At 36.3% G+C, this 25,355-nt stretch overlaps 2 protein-coding genes across 2 annotated transcripts; both read left to right on the top strand.

The window, feature by feature from the left end:
• The first annotated feature begins 13,113 nt into the window (after positions 1-13,113).
• On the top strand, positions 13,114-16,757 carry LOC112002249 (uncharacterized). The gene is made up of 6 exons (XM_024034406.2): positions 13,114-13,464; positions 13,603-13,643; positions 14,270-14,358; positions 14,738-14,863; positions 14,971-14,996; positions 16,202-16,757. Exons 4-6 carry the CDS (start codon positions 14,750-14,752, stop codon positions 16,755-16,757), a joined length of 696 nt encoding a protein of 231 aa, XP_023890174.2. The 5' UTR covers positions 13,114-13,464; positions 13,603-13,643; positions 14,270-14,358; positions 14,738-14,749.
• Positions 16,758-16,984: 227 nt separating this feature from the next.
• LOC112008644 (uncharacterized) lies at positions 16,985-24,837 on the top strand. The gene is made up of 6 exons (XM_065772915.1): positions 16,985-17,192; positions 17,300-17,325; positions 18,531-21,503; positions 22,406-22,510; positions 22,681-22,855; positions 24,347-24,837. Exons 1-6 carry the CDS (start codon positions 17,079-17,081, stop codon positions 24,551-24,553), a joined length of 3,600 nt encoding a protein of 1,199 aa, XP_065628987.1. The 5' UTR covers positions 16,985-17,078; the 3' UTR covers positions 24,554-24,837.
• Positions 24,838-25,355: the final 518 nt, after the last annotated feature.

The following is a 25,355-nucleotide window of genomic DNA, read 5'->3' as shown; positions in this document are numbered from 1 at the left end:
ATGAAGAATCTTAAGTGGATATGATACTCTAATCACTACCAAAATCATTCAAGGAATTCAGACTTAATTATAATATGAACAAAAAATTTATTCATTATCTGAATTAATGAATGATTTGGTAGAGGTGGAAGGCATTCTTGGTACATCCAATGTTAACGCTAATATGGCTAAAATTTCTACTTCTCCACCTAAGTCGAAAGGCAAGGGTAAAAAGAAGAAGAAGAAGGACTTCACCACACAAGATGGTATATGAATTGCCTTAGGAGTTACCAACAAGGGAAAGAAAAAGGAGTACGCCAAAGGAAAGTGTTTCCATTGTGGCGAGAAAGGTCATTGGAAGAGAAATTGTCCAATATTTAGAGTTGCCAAGAATAAAGGTATGAAAAGTTCATTCCTTCTTGAAATATGTTTAGTACAAAATCCCACAGATTCTTGGTGTGTGGATTCAAGTTGTATTAACCATATCTGCAATACTTTGCAAGGGTTCCAGGAGACTAAAAGCTGAATGAGCGGGAATTGATTCTTACTTTGGCTGATTGGAGCAAGATTCCAGTTGTAGCTATTGGAGAGTTTAATTTATGCTTTGATTCTAAAGTTTTAATATTGGAAGACTATTTATCTGTACCTAATTTTCGTAGAAATTTAATTTATGCAACTTATTTAGGTAAACATGGATATTGTATTATCTTGAAAGACAATGTTGTAATAAAGAAGGATAAAATGTTTATCTGTTTTGGCAATATTGTTGATGGTCTTTATATTTTAACTCTTGATAAGCATGAATTATATAATTCTAAATTAAATAATGACTCTCACGTAAAATCATTAAAGAGAAAGTTTCCTTTTACTAATGATGCATATCTTTGATACTTGCGTTTGGGTCATATTAATCCAAACAGAATTCAAAGACTGATCAAAGATGGACTCTCAGAGCCATTGGACTTTGATGAATTTCCAGTTTGTGAATCTTATTTGAAGGGTAAAATGACCAAAATACCTTTTAATGCAAAAGGTAGAAGAGCCCAAAAGTTGCTTGAATTAGTTCATACGGATGTATATGGTCCTATGTCAACCCAAGCAAAAGGAGGTTATAAGTATTTCGTCACTTTTACGCATGATTACTTAAGATATAGTAATGTGTGCCTAATGAAACGAAAGTCCGAAACTTTTGAAAAATTCAAAGAGTTTAGGGCTGAAGTTGAGAATCAATTGGGTAAATGCATAAAAACCATTCAATCTGATCGAGGTGGTGAATACCTTCTTGGGAATTTCAAGGATTACTTAACTCAAAATGGGATTGTATCCAAATTGACTGCACCTAGGACTCCCTAACAAAATGGTATAGCAGAAAGAAAGTATAAGACTCTTTTAGAAATTATGAGGTCCATGATGAGTTAGTCAACTTTACTAATTTCCTTTTAGGGGTATGCCTTAAAAACAACAATACATCTTTTAAATTTAGTTCCATCAAAATCTGTTATCAAAACACCCATGGAATTATGGAGCGGGTGTAAGCTTAGTATGAGATACCTCCACATTTGGGGTTGTCCAGCACATGTGCTAAAAGGGAAGCCTGATAAATTGGAACCAAAATCAGAAGTATGTTTGCTTGCGGGTTATCCAAAAGAAACCAAGAGTTATTTATTCTATAATCGTAATGATAACAAATTTTTTGTTAATACAAATGCTAAATTTTTGGAAAATGACTATATGAATAATTTTACTCTTAGAAGTAGAGTTTTTTTTGGCTGAAATGAATGAATATGTAATTGAACAATCAATGGATGAAACTAGGAATGATGTGATTGTATCGAATACACCACAAGATATTACGCATGAGATGACTAGTACATAGGAGCCTCGTCATAGTGGGAGGATTTTTAGGCCACCTGTAAGATTTATAGGTCTGGGAGAAACTTATGAATCTATCTCAGAAGAGGTTAAAACTGATCCTTACACTTATGAAGAGGCAATGAATGATACAAATGCACATCATTGGCTCAAAGCTATGAAATATGAATTGGATTCTATGTATTCCAATCAAGTTTGGGATCTTGTAAAGGCGCCTAATGGCATTAAACTTGTTAGTTGCAAATGGGTTTACAAGAGGAAGAGATGGATAGATGGAAAGGTTGAAACCTTTAAAGCAAGACTAATGGCGAAAGGATATACATAAAAAGAAGGTATTGATTATGAAGAAACCTTTTCACCAGTAGCTGCTTATTATGATTATGAGATTTGACAAATGGATGTCAAGACTGCATTTCTAAATGGCAATCTTGAATAAGAAATCTATATGATGCAACCAGAAGTTTTCATAGCAAAGAACCAAGAGCATATCGTATGCAAGTTGAAAAGATCCATTTATGGACTTAAGAAATCATCTAGGTCATGGAACATCAAATTTAATCAAGCAATGAAGTCATTTGATTTTGAACAAAATATTGATGAACCATGTGTGTACAAAAGACATCGAGATAAAGTAGTAATGTTCCTAGTGCTTTATGTTGATGATATTCTACGCATTGGAAATGATGTAGGGGTAATGTCATCAGTAAAGGTTTGGTTGTCAAGCAAATTTGATATGAAGGACTTGAGTGAAGCTAACTTTATTCTAAGGATCAAGCTTTGGCGAGATCGCAAGAATAAGATGATAGGCTTGTCATCAGCTGGGTATATAGATAAGGTTCTAGAACGGTTTAGCATACAAAACTCTAAGAAAGGATTGCTTTCTTTCAGACATGGAGTTCCTCTATCTGATGACTAAGACTTTTGAGGAAGAAAATATGATGAGATAAATTCCTTACGCTTTTGTAGTGGGAAATCTCATGTATGCCATACTATGTACTAGACCAGATATCTATTATTTAGTTGGCATGGTCGGCCAATATCTATCAAATCCAAGACCAAAACATTGGCAAGCTGTAAAGCATATTCTCAAGTATCTACGGAGAATGAGAAATTATATACTTGTTTACCGGTGTGAGGATTTGAAACCTATTGGCTATACAAATTTAGATTTTTAATCAGATCTTGATTTCAAAAAGTCTACTTTAGGTTGTGAATTCACCTTGGGAGGTGGAGCCATAGGTTGGAGGAGTGTTAAGCAATCTTGTATTACTGACTCCACCATGAAAGCTGAATATGTTGCTGCTTGTGAAGCAGCAAAGGAAGCTGTTTGGCTTAAGAAATTCCTTTCTAATCTTGGTGTTGTGAGAATAGAGCAAGTTCCTATCACATTGTTTTGCGACAATAGCGGAGTGGTTGCACAATCCAAAGATCCAAGGAAAGCACATTGAAAGGAAGTACCACATTATTCAAGACATTGTTGCTCGAGGAGATGTAGTAGTAGCAAAGATTGATTGTGCAAATAATCTAGCAAATCCCTTTACCAAAGTCTTGTCCCAAAGGACTTTTGAGTCACATTTGAAGGGAATGGGAGTTAGATTAGTGCAAAATAGTCTTTAGGGCAAGAGGGAGATTGTTAGGATATGTGCCCTTAAATCCTATTGTATGATGCTATGTATGACATTATGTTGTGATTAATAAAGTTTTTTTATTATTATCTAAAATAATAGTAACATGAATATTTGGACATTATCATATAGCCCATAAGATGCATAGTATGTGATTTATATGATTTAGTCATAGAAGATATAAATCACAAGTTCTTTATAAACTCAGAATTTTAGTTCGTAGTCAGTGATAAAATTGGGCATTTCATCTGCGAAAACTATAACATATCAACTAAGATGATTTGTCTTGATCATGGAAGTGGAGACTTCTAGTTGATATGTAGACATGTTTTAAAAGTTAAGACATATTGAACTAAACCGCTATGAGATTTATTATTCTCCTAACGACTGTCAAATGAATAATAAATTTCACTACTTCTGTTTACATGAACTATTAATCCAGAGAGAATAATGGACCTGATCATGAAGTGTAAGTTGCTTTGATATATCAAGAGTGAGATTTAAAGTCACGATCAAAATCTCAGTATGTTGAGCAACCATATTTGGTGTTGATGGAACATATACTTTTAAAATGGAATTCATAATCTCTTAATAGAGATATAAAATATTCCCTTAAGATAAGTTTAATGGGTTTGGTTATTCAGAATATTAGGCCTAACTACTTTAGTAAGGAGTTACTAAAGTATATATTTATGAAATTGGATTTCATAAATATATGATGAATAACTTAAAGGATTAAGCCAGGTACTTAAGGATTAAGATGTAGTAATCTTCAAAGTGGCAGTCTACATTCATGACTTTGTATTACTATGAATATTTTATGAAGGGGTTGAATGTATAATATAGTCTTGAGATATAATTTATTAATAAGGCCTATAATGCAATTATATTTATATAATGGTATTAAATATAATTAATGATAACTTTGGACTTGTCAAGAGTTGATAGAAAAGCTCAACACCCATTGGATCTAGAATCTTATTTATTCCCTTTTGGTCCCACTCCAAGCCACATATTAAATCCCAATTGGAATGGCCTGAAAGGCTAGTCTAATTAGATAATCAGTTTAATACAAGGAGAGAAACATACATAATATAATAAGAGTTTTTCATAAGGAATGAAATGGTGTGTATGTGAGTGTAAGCCACTCTCTTATTCTCCCTTTGGAAACTGATTGAGAGACCACACTTCTTTGACACAAGTGAAATTGGAGTGAAGATTAAAGGTGTTTCCAAGTACTTCTAATTCGAGAAGTTGATCTCATAAGTCATACCGTACCGGTCGGTATCGCAGGTATATACCGTACCGGCCAGTGCACTGGTATAGATACACCCTCTGTTTTGTACTGGAAAAAATATTGGTCATACCGGACGCATACCAGACGTTTCGGTGAATTCCGGTTGTTTCGCCAGTAAAGAGATACCGGGCCGAAACACATCCTTCTTTTTTTTGGTAAATTTGACAAGTTTTCAAGGGCAATATGGTAATTGTGCTAAATCCTAATTCTAACCCTAAGGCCTCAGCCGTATAGCCCTCTTATTTTCTTGCTCTCACGCTCTCTCTCAGCTGTTATGTGTCTCTCACTCTCTCAGCTTCTTTGTCTCAGTGTCTCTAGCTGCTATGTCTCTCACTCACTTTCTCGGCTTCTCATTCTCTGCTCTTTGTCTCTCAACCATTCTGTCTCTCAGGTCTTGGCTGCTGTCTCTCACTCTCAGGTAAAATTTTGCCTTAATTTTTGCTGTGTGGAATTATATTTCATGTGAAATTAGAACCTGAAGATATTTGTAACTATAAGCACTTGTCACTGTGTGTTGTGTAATTAGTAATTAATATAGGTGAGTGAGTGAGTGAGTATTGAGGTAGTGGTAGTGGGTGCTATAGAGGAGGTCGGAGGGTCAGGACACGTGTACTATGTAGGTTTCAACGAAAGAGTCAAAAGAGAAGAAGGAAGTTGCTAGAATTGGGCCTTGCAATTCATTTCTATTATTGCATTCTATGATATTTTAAGCTAAAATGGTAGTTTAGTCTAAAGTACAGTAAAAAGTCATAATTTTTTTTTCCACTCTCACTCTCAGATGATGTGATAAATAACAAATTGTAGTTTGGTTACTGTGTTTCATTTTAATGTTTTATGGTAAATAGAGATTGTGTGTGTGTGTGTGTATATATATATATTAAATATATAAAATAACGGTAAACCCAAAACCGTACACCGGTATTGACCGGTACCCGAAATATATCGTACTCCTGGCCAAACCGGTACAACCTCCAGTACGGTATTGACTTCCTTGCTTCTAATCTTTATTTTTGAATTTCACTGCACCAATGTATACTCTCTTGTTCTTATATTCTAAAATTTACATAGTACATGTTATCAATTGTGAATGAAGTAGATTTGTTAATTTTCCACTGTGTATGTCTTGTATGCGATACAAACATGTATTTTTCCAACAAAAAGTTGCACCATCCATGGAATACCGAGCACCTAAAGAAATACTACCAGTAGACAACGACATGTAGACCACTTCTATTTCTAATTTATTTCATTCTAGTTGTTTTTATTATCTACAGTACTTTTTAGCTCAAATGGCAGCTTTTTATTTTTTCAGAGCAATTTTGTTTATGCACATGTTTATCATAATAAGAGGAGTTATTTAGATATATCATGCGCATATGTACATCTCTACAAAACCATATCTACGACCAAGTCCTTAGGTGGACAGATGCACCCCAAGGACGCCTTAAAATTTATTAAAGTCCATTAGTGGACGGATACATCCTAGGGGAGGCTTGCAATTTATTAAAGTCCATTAGTGGACGGGCACATCCCAAGGGATGCCTTAAATTTTATACAAGTCCATTAGTGGACCGGTGCATCCAAGGGATGCCTTAAAATTTATTAAAGTCCATTAGTGGACGGATACATCCCAAGGGATGCCTTAAAATTTATACGAGTCTGTGAGTGGACAGGTGCATCCAAGGGATGCCTTAAAATTTATTATAGTCCATTAGTAGACAGATACATCCCAAGGGATGCCTTAAAATTTATACAAGTCCGTGAGTGGACAGGTGCATCCAAGGGATGCCTTAAAATTTATTAAAGTCCATTAATGGACAGATACATCCCAAGGGATGCCTTAAAATTTATACAAGTCCGTGAGTGGAGGGGTGCATCCTAGGGATGCCTTGCAATTTATTTAAGTCCATTAATAGACGAATACATCCCAAGGGATGCCTTAAAATTTATACAAGTCCGTGAGTGGACGAATGCACCCAAGGGATGCCTTGAAATTTATTGAAGTCCATTAGTGGACGGACACATCCCAAGGGATGCCTTAAATTTTATACAAGTCCATGAGTGGATGGGTGCATCCAAGGGATGCCTCGAAAATTAATTAATTCCATAAGTACACCCTAAGGGATACATTGAAAATCTATATGGATAGACATATCCCACTTATAAAAAAGACGGATCATTCCTTGATAAATCTAAGCGAAAGATCTAAAACCTGCCAAACTGATAGGCATAAAATTGAAATCTTTTAGATGGAACGGAAGCAAATAAACTTAGAATTAAAAACCCAAAAAAGTTATACAACCATTGTTTTCAACATGATTTCAATAAATAAAAATTTACAAATGCTAAGGTTGGTCCACTAGAGGTGCTCCATCCACAACCGTCCCTAGCTCTTCCTCCTCAACAGGTTGGCTCTTATCTTTAACAGACTTAGCCTGCTTATCCTTAGGAGCCCTTTCTCCATCATCTTGAACGATGGGCGTAGGGTCCTCCTCGAAGAGCTCGTCCATGCCCTCTTGGTCGACGGTCTTGGCCAAAGTCTAGGCAACGTTATCAAGGGATACCTGAGACACGTCAAGGTTAGGGTAAAGAGCTTTCACTTGACAGAGGCATTCATCAAACTCGTCTGAGTACCAATTGCTAAGCTCCTTAAGGTATCCATCGGAGTCTTGAAACTATACCTTCCTGTCAGCTTTAGCACAATGGGCTTGCTCCCTTAGGTTCGTAATCTCCCCCTCTTTATTTAGAAGTACATTCCTCAGCTCGTCTACGTGGTTCTCCGACTCCTCCAGAGCCTTCTTAGTTAAGGTCAGCTTTTGGACTTGGACTTCCTTCCAAGCATTAAGCTTATTCAACTCTGCCTTTATAGCCTTAACCTTCTCCTTTAGTCGGTTAATCACTTTTTCCTTGGTAAGGCAATGGTCCATTAGACCCTTCATCATCAGCACCCCTTACAAAATGTTAAAAGACATTCAAAACCAAAATATTCTAGATTAAAAGTGAAAGGGAAAAGTAACGATTATATACCTAAGCTAAGCCAAAGAGGCCCATCTCCCCAATAGCCTTAATGGCATGATTGCCTAAGTCCTCGTAATCGTCATCCTTGATAATGGACGACAGAAGCCCCATCACACGACAAGAGTCCTTATGGAGGATAGGGGGCACTTCTCAAGAGTAGGACTTGGGGCCGTCATTAGGCCTTTACTACCACCATGACAGGAAGGAGGCACTTGAACGGACCCTGACTTCCCCCCAACGGTGGCCGTGACCTCCTCCTTGGGTTTCTTGGCCGAACGGTCGCCCTTGTCTGTGGGCTTCCACTTCAAGAATGGCTTAATTGGCGTTGTCCCCTTAGTAGGGGGCACCTCCCCGTCTTACTGCTTCTTCGTGCATTTAGCGGCATTTTTGCATATTAGCCTTTCCTTTTGCCTTCGTCCATTTCTACATCAAAGGGGGACGGGAAGAAAAAGTTAGACAAAATTCAAGAAAGTAAAAGACTGAAGAACAAACCAAAGGAAAGCAATGGACTCACGCTTGTGTGTAATTCGGTCGTAGCGACGGGCGATGTCTGTGGGCTTAGGTCCTTCACAATACCAGTGAATGGTAGCCAGGGTGATGAGCTCTTTCCGGTCCTCTCTTGGAGTGGGATACAGAAGATTCTCTCCAAAAAATTCCACTCTTCAAGAGACACTTCTGGACGGTCCTGAGTTGCAACCAAAATAAGCATTACGTTAGAAAACAGTAAATATGTTTAAAGTGACAAATAAGCTCCAACGGACACATACCAAACGGAGGCAGTATGCCCTAGGTTCTGTCAACAATGGGTGTGTCATGATGTTCGTCAGGGTGACATACCCAGGTCTCTCACTGGACGAAGAAATATCGGTTCTTCCAGTTCTAGTTTGAGTTTGGAGTCTTGTACACCAACCTTAGTGACAGTTTCCTTGGAAGGAAACTGTAGATACCCTTGGACTTGACTATTTCCTATAGGCAATAATAGTGGAAGAACTCCTCCACTATTAGGCGATGGCTCCCCTTGCTTAGTACCCTATACAGAACCTCGGCACCGATGAAGATTCTCTAAGCATTTGGAGCAATTTGGGTGACGGCTAGACTTAGGAATTGAAGTAGGCAATGGTGGAGCACACTCAAAGGAAGCCTAAGCCTAGCCTTGAACATCTGCTTGTACATCCTGATGTCAAAAGCATCATAGTAGTAACATTTCTCAAATTTACGTGGTAGACGGATGGGGATGTCAGCAGGGATCTGGTACCTATCTCAAAGGGTGTTGAAGTGTTTACTTTTGACAGACGAGCTAAAATTGTTAACCATCCATATCAGGGGAAGGACGAAGTTCCTAAGACCATTAGGACCGATGATGGATCGGAGTGGGGACTCGTTGATCTCTTCGTTGCCTAAGACTTTGTCCGTGTAACTCCTTGACCCATACTCATCTGAGTCCTCATCTTCCTCCTCAGAAGGTGAGTTGGCAAATGAATCCTTCTCAATGTATGTAGCGCCGAGGTTGGTTTAACCTGTCAGGTAGACTTCATCGTAGCCCACTCCTTTGCAAACACATGATTGATTGCTCAACACTTCACTGGACATCTATTACACCTACAAATGACGGACAAATTCCTAAGACTCTATAGGTCTATATACATGATGGTCACAATAGTTTCAAATTAAAGAAAAACTAGAAGTATACAAGATGGAGATACTTACAGGTATATGGAACGAATAAGAGGATGGAAGCACGATGGACAGATGCACGAAGATCACGGATCGCAAGAATCTCACAGGAGACAGATGAGCTCTGACAAAGGAAATTAGGAGCAAAAGATGGAAATGGGAGAAGAAAGCAACATATATATATAGAGGTAGTTACGTAGAAGACGAAGCGACACTTTGATCCAAGTGACCCACCACTCAAATGATGCCACATGTCTCATCAGCATTTTTGACTCTCAATTACCCTGTCAATAAAGGCACAATTCCCTAGAACTAGGAGTAACCGTCACCCCCCGTGTTCGTCTAGAATATTGGGCAATGGACCCGTGGAGTGAGGGGGCAGCTGATAGGGATAAAATCCCCAAATAGACGAATATAAATAACGAGAGTAGACATTAGTGACGGAGTCACGAAAAGAGATGGTCTTGGAATTCTAAAAACTAGAGGATGGGTTCATAACCTGGATGGATGAGAGACATGACGGTTGTATTCCTTGAAGCAGACGGATGTGTGACATGGACGGAGAGGAGGTGCGACGGGTGGATCCCTTAAGGCAGATGGACCAAAGCTAAATGATCTGCTAAAGCCACATGTCACCTTCGTGGCACCCACGTGTCACCTTCATGGCATGAGTGGTATCCAAGAATCTTAGAATGGAAATATCGTGCACTCCACGCCCAACTATAGTCGAAGGAAGCCCTATAAGGAAAGGATCCCATATATTACGAATATTAATGGGGATCTTCTCTACAAGGAAATACCCTCTCCACCAAGAAATTAAGGTCAGCTCTGCACTACTATAAAACCCCAAAGCCCTCACAAATCAAGGTACACGTAATTCTCCCAACTCTGGCACTCTAGAGTTTGTAGAAATTCTCTCTTCGGAGGGTATTTGACCGGTACCATACTGGTACTCTCTGCAAGGTCTTCTTTATTTCTGTTTTGTAAGTTCTATCTAGAGCATGTGAGGACCATGCAGCTCACTGATGATTTTTGGCATCATCAAACAAAGAAGAATATCATTAATCATGTAAAGTAACATTGATAGAGGTCAAGCCCTTCTAGGGTGAAAATATAGTTAACAACTGTAGTGAGTTTTGAAGGGCATGGTAATTTTAGAAGGAAGTATTTTTTTTTTTTTTTTGAGAAACAGAAGTATTTATCTGATTTCAAAAGGTGGTCAATACTATTTTGAAAATAGTCTATGGTTTTTGTTTGTTAATCATCGTGATTGATACCTGTCAAGTGTCCGCTGGAAATTCTAATTTGACTCGTTATACATACAAATATCAACCAACAATCAAGATTCAAGACACATTAGCGGGTTTGATACCAAATGCTTGTGTATTAGATAGCAATGGTCGCTACTTGGGCAGTTCAGGTGAGAGAGAGCCTACTAACAAAATCGTATGTTCTTTTTGTACCATACATATAACAAAAGTAACATGTTCAATACTTCATAGCATATGTGAATTTTTAACATATGCTATGAATCTTTGTTTTGCTATCTATGTATGATGTCAATGTATTATTGATGGAGGAAAAAAATTTACAATTAAATGATGCATTCCCTAACATAAATTTATCCAATAAATTGTCTATGTATGTATGTATCAGTAAACTATCAAAATTCATATTTACCACTACAATTCAACGACAACCTAAAAACATAAAAAAGTAAAAGAGAAAAAAAGTTACCCACATAGACCAACAGCAAGAAGGGTACTTACACACATTTTATCAAACACTTGGTGCAAACGAACTGAGAAGGATGAAAAAAGACAAAAACAAAAACTTAAATTTAGAGGAAAGATGGAGGAAAAGCAAGAGGACCTCAAAAAATAGAACCAAGACCATTGATAAACATGGAAGACCGAATGGTGGGAGCTATGGCTTGTGAGTAAGGTCCAATTTGCAAGGGCAGCTAACTATAAGAGGATTCTTCTTTTTTAACTGGATTTTTATATGGTTTAAAAATACCTTCATTAATAAAGGATAACTTTATTTAGAAATATGGTCATAAATGTCAAATAACAAATTACAGTTACCACTTATCTCTAAAATTTATCATTTTTATTTGTTTGAAAAATAAAAAATATATATTTCCAAATTATAATATATGCAAATTATCAACCTTTACCCAGAAAAATAGAAGAGCCTTCTAAGCAAGCACAATGCGTGTGCATAGAGGCTAGTATATATATAGAACTGTGGTTTAATATTAGATACTTACCATAGAAAACTCATCCTTACAGCCTAACCTTGAAAAATAAAAAACTTGAGAGGTAATAGGGATTTAAAAACAAAATAAAAGAAAGAGATTGGTTAGAGAACCCACAGGTTTAGAGAACCCATTAGTTTCAGGATTGTGATTTAATATTTGATACTTGGTGTTTCTAAAAATCTGATCCTGTATCAAAAAAAAATAAATATCTGATCTTGTAGAACCGTGAGATATCAACAGTATCTAATAAAAGAGCCGAGTAGAAATCGAACGGAACAAACAAATTGAAGAGTATCAAACATACAGAACTATATAGCTAATTAAATTATTCCATGGACCTTCCAATTCTCAAAATAAAATATAGAAAACAATTCAAAATCATACATTGCTTCGATTATTCAAAGAGAAAGACTTTATTTATAATATAAGATTTTTAATCTAAGCAAATTTAGATTCCTAAGAAAATTTGGAGTCGGAATACAAATCTTGATCGGCTAGTATGTGCATTGCCAATGTGAGCAAAGAGGGAGGCTGCGTTAATACTTAATATTAAAGATATTAGCTATTCTAATTATTCCACTTTTGATGTTGATTTAAACTCTAAAGCTTGCACACAAAAAATCAAAGGACAAAGATATTAGCTATTCTAATTATTTCTGTTTTGCTGTTGATTTTTCAGTATCACAACGGAAAATAAACTGATTAAGAAAAGAATTAGAAAAACCCAAATGGAAAAATGAAAAACAAAAGAGACATGCTGAGCTTTAGAGGCACGAGTTGAGGATGATGTTATGGTTGAAACTTGAAAGTCAAAATAGCAGAAACTACACAATTGTGTCTTTTGAAGGGAAGGGAAGGGACATGTTCTACCGCTCTAGGGTTTAAGCTTAGAAGATGTTTCAAACTTTCAACGAATGGTTAGGTTTTAAAAATAAGGGCATTAAAAATTTAAAAAGAAAAGAAGAATGATGTGTTGGGTATTAATTCTTCTTTCTTTTTTAGAATCAGTCACTTATAAAATCGAAAGAATTAAATTGAATTATTTTATATTTAAAAAATATAAATAAAAAATACTGATATGAAAAATTGCGGAAAGGTCAATCAAAAGTTAAAGGTTTCGGTATATATATATACACACACATAGATTACGTCGAAATTGATTGTGATTTCAATGACAAAAGGTCTGAAACTGTATTTATAACATTGTTCTAAACCACAGAGTAATCTGTAATTCAAAAAATACAAAATCTCTTAATTTAGATGGAAACCTCAATTTCATTTTGGGGGTTAAGTAGAAAAATTAAGAATTCATGTCTAAATTGTGGTGATGAAGCACATCAAAGGTATAAATTGTAATTTTACAACCCCACGCCCACCCCCCACCCCCAAAAAAAAAAAAACACAAAAATACAAAAAAAGTAAGGTGAAAGCATTTGGACAAAACTTGGAGCGGTGGAGGTGATACGGGCAGACGGTGAATATAGAAGGACACGTATCGGCATGGTGTTGGACGAGCCAAAATCCAAAAGGGTTTAAAGAAAAGAAAAGAAAAGAAAGGAAAGAAAAGAAAGGTAAAGCTGAAATTGCGAGAAGAGCTGAGCTGAGTATCGGAGAGTAGGCATAAAAAAACAAAACAAACAAACACAGTGACACAGAAACAGACAGTCACAGAGAGGTTGACTCCAAGAGAGAGAGAGAGAGCAGCAGCAGCAAATCTCATGAATCATATGGACATGGTTTTGCTTTCTATTAACTCTCTATCTATTTATTTTTTGCCAAGAAAATGAAAATCCGATTGATTGATTGATTTTATATATGTTTATGTTTAAAAGTAAGAAAGACTATATATAAACTAACTTGCTTTCTATTTGTAGGGTGCACATAGAATTCCCTCAAATGCCAAACTCTAAATTAGGTATAGAGCTTTTCATTCCGTACAATGCAAAATGCATTTTCCCTAAAAAAGTGAATGTATCTGTTTTCCAAACTTGACGCCTATATTTCATGGGATGATAAATATGTTTTTTGAGATTTTTATTTTTATTCCTATAATTAAATTAATAATGATTGTAGTAGTAGTACTAGGCTAGAAGACGAAGAAGCTGGATGGGTTGAATCTCTCCCGACTCAGATTCATTTCAATTCAATTCCCAAGGCCTCTCTTTTTCTCTTCTTCTTTCCTTTCTTTCATTCGAAACATAATAGCTATTGATTGTCTCCTTGCCATTTTTCGTAGTCAATTTTATTTTATATGAGGAATCCATGACTGTTGCTTTCTTTTAGTTAATATCATATTGACTTCTTTGTGTCAATTTTCTGTTTCTTGCGTTGAATTTTAGTTATTTCTTCTTATGCTCAAATCCATAGCAAAAAATTGCTCATTATTCTATTGCTAATAATATGCATTCCCATTTAAAGATTCCCCCCCCCCTTCAGCCATCATGAATTCTCTTATTTATTTATTGAGGTTCGTTCAGTGTTCATTTAAAGATGATGATGATGCTTGTATTATATTGTATTCAATTTCCCTGGCTTGGGCAGATGGGATCTTCTATTGGTGTTATTTCAACTAAGAGTGAGAGTGAGAGTACGCACATTTATTAGCTTGTGTAAGCTGCTGCATTGTTAAGGTTTGTGTCGCTCTTATTAGGCCTTGTGTCTTGCACCCACCCCTATTGAATTTGATATTTATTATTGTAGTATATACTTTTGCCTAGACTTCGCCAATCAGCCTAATATGCTTGCCCAGATCCTAAAGATGTAAACCCCCAACGTCAGCAGTGGGCGATATTCTTATTTCCTTTAGCACCTGTTGCAGCTTATTCTAGTTAAAATTAGGCATTCTTCATTATAATAATAATAAAAAACACTATAGTTTGTTATTTGTGAGTGATTTAAATTGTGCGGATGTTAAAATTTTGAGTACAATTCTTGAATATGGTATCTCTATCTAATTCTGCTTTAAAATATTGGTTCATGTTCTTAACTTTGTGCTGTTGACATGGACAGGCACAATAAAAGATGCATTGTGGCCTTCATATAACCAAGACTGATACTCAGAAAGTTTCAGAGGAAAGAAAAGACTCCTTATCAAGAAAATTTCAACAAGAACTTGGTTTTAGCACTTCTTTAGAGGTCTTAAATATTTGTGACATTAACTGATTTGGGTCTGTACTTTGTTCTTTAATTTTTTCTGAATAAAATCTCTGACTTGTTTCCATGGATTTTAATCTTCTCTTCAGGATCGTGGAGTGTTTTCTATCGCAAGGTAAAATGATTGTGGTCATTATGTCTGATTGTAGCTTATGTATATATATGTATGTATGTATGTAATCATTCCTTCCGATAATTGTGGTATCAGTTCATTCTTTGCTTTCTTCCACTGGTATTTCTTTAATAAAATTTCACTCATCAGATATTGCTATTTAAATTTGATCCATCTCTTTATTTCTTTATCTCTCTTTGAGGACTTTATCCTTCTTGTTGTTATAGAGCAATTGGGTTTTGCTGTAGTATAAATTCTTCAACAGTTAATGCCCTTGTTTAGCTAATAAAGTGTGTATGATACCATATTGATCCTGCCTCGGGGAGCCTGCACCTTGTTGGGTTTCTACCTGTGCAAGTAATCCCTCCTTACAGAAATTTATGACTAAATGAACTGTTTGTTATTTGATTAATCTGATAAATTCTCCTTTATTTTATTTTTTTGCTCTTAATTAAATCTTGCCTTTATTTCTCTTTTCCATTTATTTTTCATTTATCACTTTCTTGTGGTTAGAGAGCTAATATTGTTGTATGAGTGGTACTATTGGATTATACTCTTCTAGAAGAATCTAGAATAGTCTAGTGGTGAGGTGTCCCCACCAGTTGTCATTCTCAGAATATTCTTTAATCATTTGTAACTAACTCTCTGATATATATGGATATTAGAAGATGATGACTTGAGATTGAAATGTTACAATAAGGAATTTTTAATGTTCTGATGATTGTGAACAAGTTGGCGTTTAGTAGATATCCTTATGTCCATTTTAGAAGTTCAAGAGCTATTTCCCTATGCCTATTTCTTTAAGTCTCAGACACTCTAGAAATGGATGTTTGACTTGTGGTCCAGTGGTATCAAAATCCTCTTCAGTAGATCTTAGGATTTGAGTTTTTTATTTTTTTTTAATGGTAGGTAAGTTACACATGCACCCAGTGGGTCTTTAACCCACAACCTCACCTTCCATCTAACAGTTGCAAGGGCATGTGGTGCCAGTTGAGCTAGAGCTCACTGGCAGGATTGAGATTTTTCAGCTTAAAGATATTTGAGCCAGGAGCCTATGTTGTGGACTGTGGAAATAATCTTTCTAATTAAATACTGCAGTTCCTGATTGCTGCGTCACTGTGGGCATTTTTTAATAAAGATTTTCACATTGTTGTGCAGCTATATTGTAGCCAATGTTTGATCTTCTTTCTCTCCTCTTATTTTATCAGGTGTCCTATTCTTACATTTCTTACCCTTGAATCTGATGGACACTGGAGGATTTTTGCAGTACCGCTGAAATTTCCAGATCATACTAATCACATGGGATCTGGAGTTCAGGTAAATATGGACAGTCTGCACATGGTTTCTCCGCCATCTATTAGTTCATACAGGAATCAACAAAATGTGTGGAAAGGACCTCCAGCTGTGGAGTCATATACAGCCAGAAACTTTCCTGGGTCGAATGTGCAACGACAATCTCAAAACAAGGCCTTGACAAATAAAGCAACTAAATTGAATGAGCTTTCCAACAATTCTTCTCATCAGAATTCATTCATCTGCAGCAACTCCCCAGGCTTGAACCGAAATGGCTCAAAGGCTAATAGTTCATCTGATCTGCTTATTGACAGTTCTCAACTAGACAAGGCTGTAAAGAGAAATTCAAGAAAAAAGGCTAGAAAGAAGAAGAAACAGAGTATGAAGCTTTTGAGTGACTCTGGCTCTACTGAATTGGAAGTCCTCTCTGAGGAATATGCCCATGGAAGTCCAACTTCTGAAACTTTGTAGTATATACTTTTGCCTAGACTTCGCCAATCAGCCTAATATGCTTGCCCAGATCCTAAAGATGTAAACCCCCAACGTCAGCAGTGGCCGATATTCTTATTTCCTTTAGCACCTGTTGCAGCTTATTCTAGTTAAAATTAGGCATTCTTCATTATAATAATAATAAAAAACACTATAGTTTGTTATTTGTGAGTGATTTAAATTGTGCGGATGTTAAAATTTTGAGTACAATTCTTGAATATGGTATCTCTATCTAATTCTGCTTTAAAATATTGGTTCATGTTCTTAACTTTGTGCTGTTGACATGGACAGGCACAATAAAAGATGCATTGTGGCCTTCATATAACCAAGACTGATACTCAGAAAGTTTCAGAGGAAAGAAAAGACTCCTTATCAAGAAAATTTCAACAAGAACTTGGTTTTAGCACTTCTTTAGAGGTCTTAAATATTTGTGACATTAACTGATTTGGGTCTGTACTTTGTTCTTTAATTTTTTCTGAATAAAATCTCTGACTTGTTTCCATGGATTTTAATCTTCTCTTCAGGATCGTGGAGTGTTTTCTATCGCAAGGTAAAATGATTGTGGTCATTATGTCTGATTGTAGCTTATGTATATATATGTATGTATGTATGTAATCATTCCTTCCGATAATTGTGGTATCAGTTCATTCTTTGCTTTCTTCCACTGGTATTTCTTTAATAAAATTTCACTCATCAGATATTGCTATTTAAATTTGATCCATCTCTTTATTTCTTTATCTCTCTTTGAGGACTTTATCCTTCTTGTTGTTATAGAGCAATTGGGTTTTGCTGTAGTATAAATTCTTCAACAGTTAATGCCTTTGTTTAGCTAATAAAGTGTGTATGATACCATATTGATCCTGCCTCGGGGAGCCTGCACCTTGTTGGGTTTTTACCTGTGCAAGTAATCCCTCCTTACAGAAATTTATGACTAAATGAACTGTTTGTTATTTGATTAATCTGATAAATTCTCCTTTATTTTATTTTTTTGCTCTTAATTAAATCTTGCCTTTATTTCTCTTTTCCATTTATTTTTCATTTATCACTTTCTTGTGGTTAGAGAGCTAATATTGTTGTATGAGTGGTACTATTGGATTATACTCTTCTAGAAGAATCTAGAATAGTCTAGTGGTGAGGTGTCCCCACCAGTTGTCATTCTCAGAATATTCTTTAATCATTTGTAACTAACTCTCTGATATATATGGATATTAGAAGATGATGACTTGAGATTGAAATGTTACAATAAGGAATTTTTAATGTTCTGATGATTGTGAACAAGTTGGCGTTTAGTAGATATCCTTATGTCCATTTTAGAAGTTCAAGAGCTATTTCCCTATGCCTATTTCTTTAAGTCTCAGACACTCTAGAAATGGATGTTTGACTTGTGGTCCAGTGGTATCAACATCCTCTTCAGTAGATCTTAGGATTTGAGTTTTTTATTTTTTTTTAATGGTAGGTAAGTTACACATGCACCCAGTGGGTCTTTAACCCACAACCTCACCTTCCATCTAACAGTTGCAAGGGCATGTGGTGCCAGTTGAGCTAGAGCTCACTGGCAGGATTGAGATTTTTCAGCTTAAAGATATTTGAGCCGGGAGCCTATGTTGTGGACTGTGGAAATAATCTTTCTAATTAAATACTGCAGTTCCTGATTGCTGCGTCACTGTGGGCATTTTTTAATAAAGATTTTCACATTGTTGTGCAGCTATATTGTAGCCAATGTTTGATCTTCTTTCTCTCCTCTTATTTTATCAGGTGTCCTATTCTTACATTTCTTACCCTTGAATCTGATGGACACTGGAGGATTTTTGCAGTACCGCTGAAATTTCCAGATCATACTAATCACATGGGATCTGGAGTTCAGGTAAATATGGACAGTCTGCACATGGTTTCTCCGCCATCTATTAGTTCATACAGGAATCAACAAAATGTGTGGAAAGGACCTCCAGCTGTGGAGTCATATACAGCCAGAAACTTTCCTGGGTCGAATGTGCAACGACAATCTCAAAACAAGGCCTTGACAAATAAAGCAACTAAATTGAATGAGCTTTCCAACAATTCTTCTCATCAGAATTCATTCATCTGCAGCAACTCCCCAGGCTTGAACCGAAATGGCTCAAAGGCTAATAGTTCATCTGATCTGCTTATTGACAGTTCTCAACTAGACAAGGCTGTAAAGAGAAATTCAAGAAAAAAGGCTAGAAAGAAGAAGAAACAGAGTATGAAGCTTTTGAGTGACTCTGGCTCTACTGAATTGGAAGTCCTCTCTGAGGAATATGCCCATGGAAGTCCAACTTCTGAAACCTGTGGTAATACTGATTTGGGTCATAGGGATGGACCATTATCATCGGTGGCACCAGAAGTACTATTGCCCAATCTTATGGTTGACAGAAACGGATATGAAGGAAATAGTAATAGCATTATTAACCTTTGTCAAACACCAAAGACATGCAGCTCGTATGTTGATAAGGTGGACAATTCAGAAGGTATTGCCCCTTCAGTTTTTCGGAATTTTACCAGGGAACATCTTGTGTGTAGTTCAGACAATCTGTTTCAAACCAAAGAGTCCATCCTTGATGGAGTGGAGCATACACATTGTGTACAGATTAGCTGTTATGATGATATGTATTCCAAAGGTTTGTCTGATATACATGACTCCTTACTGTTGGATTCAGTTTCCGTTGGTTCAAACAGTGATTATAACATTCATGCTGTTCATGATGTGCAGCTATCTGAAAATGAAAGTTTCGGAATTAGTGTTTCTGAACCACCAGGTTTTAATTCCAGTAAGGAATGTCTCTCTCATCAAAGCTCATTAAATTGTGCTGTGGATACCAAAGATCACACCGAGAGAAAAAAATGCGGTCGTCAAGTTGGTAGCTGTAGTGATATGCAAGTGGTTTTACCTGGCAAGAGAGGCAAGCAAAACAAAACAACCCCCACCAGTTCAAGTGTCCACAGATTTGGAAGTGTAAGATATATGCATGGCCGTACAGGGAAAGAAAACAATCATTCTATATGGCAAAAGGTTCAGAGGAATGAGGCCAGTGGATGCAATGGGGAAATGAAGAAAGTTAGTCCAGTTTGCTCGCAGTTTGATGTCACATTGAAAGAGGCTCCTTTGCTTAAAGGAATTTCTAATGATGATGTGACTTTGTTATCAAAAAGTGTGGATAAGAAACATTTAAAAGGAAAAGTTTCTAGGAAGTTGAAAAGAAAAAGTATTCCAGCTACAAAACAAGACTATGGTTATTCCAGGAAGGGTTCTCAAATTGATAAGGCCGGCTCAAACTGTTGTGCAAAAATTATAATGCAACAGAATGAAATAAAAGATTTCTCATCTCAGCTGAATGATCAAACAGGATTGAGCTGTGTTTCAAGATCTTGTTCTCAGAGTAATTCTCATGTGGCTACATTCCAGAGCAACAGAGCTGAAAATATGACATCCGAATCTGTTTACAGCACACAAGTATATCCAGATGAGTTGGAGCCACCTGAATGTAACACTGTTTCTAGTACCGATAATTGTAATACACGAAATCAGGAAAGCTCATTGCCAAAATCATGTGACTCAGATCAGTCAAATATGCTTGAGGCGAAGTTTCCAGTGTACCTTCCTCATCTTTTAGTTAATGAAGTTGGCCCAGTTCAGAAAGAAATTTCTCTTGCGGAATACAATAAGCCAAGCCACGGTATTGGATCTATTTCACAGAGATGGATACCAATTGGGATGAAGGATCCTGGCTTTACCAGCTCTGCTAGATCTGACTGCTCATCAACGGATCATTCTGATGTGCCAGCTGCTGAATTGAAAAACACTATTGAACGTAAAACGGCTTCCAGTTCTCAAAATCTTGTTTCTTCATTAAATGGAGTAATGTGCATGGGTAAGAACTCAGGAGATCTAAGTTCTCATGAAGATGAGGGTCATACTCGGAAATTGGGCAATCAAGATGCATGCACACTTAAAGAGCATAATAACAAGCATGTTGCAGGTAACTGCTTCACTGTTGAATCAAAAGATCAACATGCATTTGAAACCAACTCATATAAGATTGAACAGGCAGTGAATAATGCCTGTAGGGCACAACTGGCATCTGAAGCTGTTCAAATGGCCACTGGTTGTCCTATTGCTGAAATTGAAAGACTTCTTCATTTTTCTTCTCCAGTTGTTTGTCAATCTTCCAGTTTGATAAGCTGCCAGACATGCTTGAGGGACCAGGTTGGGGGTGTGTCGCTCTGCAGACATGAGATACCTGATGTTCCTTTGGGATGCCTGTGGCAGTGGTATGAGAGACACGGAAGCTACGGATTAGAAATAAGGGCTGAGGATCATGAAAATACGAAGAGATTGGGTGTTGATTGTTTTGCTTTTCGTGCTTATTTTGTCCCTTATCTGTCTGCAGTTCAGCTGTTCAGAAACCATAAAAGTCATCTTATTGATACTAGCAAAAAAAATCCTCATTTTGATTTTCAGGAGGCATGTGAGACTAGTGAAACATTGGAAAAACCGTCAATTTTTTCAGTACTTTTTCCACAGCCTCGCACAAAAGACAATGGTGGTTTGCTGCCTGTAAATCAGGTGCATAGTTCAGAACAATCTCCAGCTTCTGATGAAGATGATGACACTGTTCAATCAGTTAACATGACATGTTCCAGAGATTTTGAGCCACTTTTTGAATATTTTGAATGTGAACAACCCCAGCAAAGACGGCCCTTATATGAGAAGTAAGTATTTTTATTGTTGTGTGTGTGTTTTTTGTTTTCTGTATTTGTTTTTTTTTTTTTTTTTGGTTAAGAACGACAATAAACTCTATTGCAAGTGGAACCTTCTCTTGAGTTTAAGTTTATGAGGTTATGTGTTAAAGAACCACTAAATAATTCATTTACCAAATAACCAATGAAAAATGTTGGGCTTTTAATATCTATACATTTCATATTTAATTATGATACACATTTGCACCTTAGGTAGACTTCACACATACATGGATGTTAAATTGTTCCATTCTTTTTATTTTTAGAAAGTAATTATGCACTATGTTTCTCATGCTAGTTTACATGACCCCATGCATACTTGATAATGAATCAATAATTTGTTTACTATTTTTCTCCAATAATTTATAAACTATGTTAAAAGGAACTTCCAATGTAGAACATGAATTTTTCCCTCCCCCCATCCTACCCTCTCTGTCTGTTTCTATGTATTTGTATTCTGGTTTCTATGTTACAAGATCTCACTTTATCTATCCTTTGAAAATTTTAGTCACCATGAAAATTTTTATCTGGTTTAATCCTTTGTCATATAGGGCAGTGGCATGAGCATGATAAGTTTAGATCAAATCATCAGATAATTTTAGTTGAAATTGTTTAGTCATTAAATTTAACCTATCAAATAAACTTATAACATGTTTTTTTACTAACTTTACTTAGGGAAGGTTGTTTAAAGAATGGGTACATAAGAATTATCTCATTCAATTTATCCGAAGAGATGAAGAAGGAAGCAAAAGAAATATGTCATTCAATTTGTTATTTGACATCTTTTTAGTAAAGTTTCTTTATTTGAGTTAGCCAATTAAGAATATTTGGTTCTTGTTTTCAGATTGATCTTTATTCTGTTTCTGTTATTTCAGGATTAGAGAGCTGGTTAGAGGTGATGGACCTTCACATTGCAAAGTGTATGGGGATTCGACTAAACTAGACTCCATAAATCTACAAGATCTGCACCCCAGTTCGTGGTTAGTGTTAGAATATATTCAGAGAATTTAGAGTAACTTGTTCCAACTCAATGAAACAGAACTTCAAATTTAAAATTTGTTTCAGAGAATTCATTCAGAGAAAAGTACAATAAATTACTGACTCTGATTTAAAATTTGAATATTAATTTTGCATGCACTCTGATCTTCAGGTACTCTGTCGCATGGTATCCAATTTATAGGATTCCGGATGGCAATTTTCATGCAGCATTTTTGACTTACCACTCCCTTGGTCATTTAGTTCGTAGAAGTGCCAAATTTGATAAGCCAAGTGCGGATGCTTGTATAGTATCTCCAGTTGTGGGTCTTCAGAGTTACAGTGCTCAGGTACTCATAATGATGCTGGCAACTACAATAATTAACTTCATTACATTGTTTCTGTGGGAGATTTTAAAATATTTTAAGAAAGCCCTTTTGTCAGTAACAAGAACTTTCAATGCCTTTGGTTCCCTAATTTAATTCAACCATGTGGCTTATTAGCCAGTGCAATACAACTACATGATTTATTGGCCAATCCGCTTCCTTGTGTATAGTTACAACTTTCATCGCTACATGGATGAATTTAATCAAGTAACCTAAGGTACATCACCTATGATACTGTACCAAGTTCTACCCTTATAAAAATGTCAAGTGAAATTCCATTTATTTTAATTCAATGCATTTTGTCTCCTTAAGTTGTTGCCTCTGTTGTCTCTAAAAGTGTGTTTACGGCATTCTAAGTTAATTACCCTAACACACATAACATAATATATATATATATATATATGGGTGATTACAATGATATTTCCATTTTGTTCCTAACTCAAGCTTGGATGTATGTATATCATGCAATCCAAGCTTGTTACATAATAAATCCAAACAACTCTTACACAAAGCTTTGGTAAACGTATTAGCTATTTGGGCTCCTATCAAAATATGGCCGTGCAAGATGCAACACAAATATATAATGTACAAACATGTTATTCTATTATTGCTTTTAACTTAGTTTTAGATATGTTTTCAAACATTTTATTGTTGTTACTTATTTTTAAAACCTAATATAAACAAATTATGTGCAAAAATAGATAAAATATACCTAAAAAAATTTAATTGTCATATCCTTGATGCATCGTATCCTTGTTTTTCAAGACATGTTGTGTAGTTGTGTCGTGTCATACCTTGTATCCATGCTTCATAGCCCAATGAACACACAACACCAATACTTTCTCAAACCCAAATGCCAACAATACAAGATATCGAAGGAGCAAAGGGAACACAACCCAGCTCTGGTGTCACAAAACGGGAACTCAGCACTTACAGAAGAGAGAGGGATTGATAAAGTTGTCATAGGTACAATCGGCACCTGAGAGCGACTTAGCAACCGGTCATATGAGGTTGACAGCGCTAGGAGATGACGTTTACTGCAGTGAGGGCTGGGCTTTGAGATTCCAACAGGTCCTAGTGTCTCCTGACTCATGCAACTCAATTTACTCGGTTTCTGGAGTCAGGTGACTCTATAGTCTCTATTTGGGTGGTTGCGGTGTTTGGCAACTTTATTAGGGCAGTGATTGGGGAAGGGCTCTAGGGGTGTTGATGGTGGTTCTTTAATGCTTTGACACCATGTTATCTTTGAAAGTATGTTTAGGGTATTCAAAGTTTAATAAAAACTCATAAGTTTTTACTTATCCAAAAAAAAAGTTATTGCCATTGCAAGTTTCTTTTTGCCATCAATATCTAATGTGTTCATGGTTCATGTAGTTCCGCATACTTACATTGCATTATTTAGTGTTGTATGTAAATCTGTTAATTTAAGCAGTGCACTTTATGGCTTATGAACAGGGTGAATGCTGGTTCCAGCTTAGGCAGTCTGTGCTGAGCCAGACAGCAGAACCCGCTGGCTTAAACCCCTTTGGAATCCTGAAGGAGAGGTTGAGGACACTTGAAGAGACAGCATCTCTCATGGCAAGAGCTGTTGTTAACAAAGGAAATATGACCTCCATAAACAGGCATCCTGATTATGAGTTCTTCCTCTCTAGGCGACGATAGAGACCTTTTTCCAATTTTCATTAAGTAATTTCTTCTATTTTATCAATAAGGCTACATTTAGATAGGATCTAACCCCAAATAGGGAGTGAGAGAGGCTTGTTCTGTTTATAATCTTCATGTTTTTCTCCTTTAGTGGTGGAAATTGTTCCAGTTGTATATTACTCGTGGGTATCTTTTTACCTTTACTGCCTTCCTCTAAAGGAAATGTAAATCTCAGGACTTATGTGTAGACAGGTAGACAGTATAATGCTTACTATGATTTAGAAGCTTCTTCATGCTGTAAATGTGTTCTCAATTCAGAGTTTGGCTCTCCATTGATTAGCATTCAATCTGCGCATATGCCAGCCCGATTAAATAGTTTGATTACTTGTTTTCCTTCCTCTTGCGCTCCTACACCCCCCCCTTCTTAAACCGCACAGAGAAGTGTCACTCTTTGTTGCATTGCACTAGTTCTCATCTTCTCTGGTGCGAGTTGTCTAATGTTCATGTGGAAACAGGTTTGCACTCAAAACCAGCTAGAAAAGGAATGAAAACTACTATGCTTATTGTTTTCATTTGGAGAATTTTTCATGATGCTTTACATACATGTACTAGACTGACCAAAAGAAAGAACTCAATACTAACATATATATTTGCAGCAGATGTGGATGTAGGCCATTTGTTCTTGAATTGCAGCTTAGCTAGAGTTGTCTAGTTTGCGTTTTAAGTCTCGCTATTCTGATTCTCTATGAATTTTAATTTCTAAGCATTTCGGATGGATATTTTGAAGAAAGTTTGGCGACACTTTACAAGTTCATGATAC

Source organism: Quercus suber, unplaced genomic scaffold, assembly GCF_002906115.3.
Source record: "Quercus suber isolate HL8 unplaced genomic scaffold, Cork oak 2.0 scaffold_6, whole genome shotgun sequence".
NCBI lineage: Eukaryota > Viridiplantae > Streptophyta > Magnoliopsida > Fagales > Fagaceae > Quercus > Quercus suber.
Note: the sequence above shows the minus strand (reverse complement) of the source record. Positions and strands in the feature narration are given on the sequence as shown.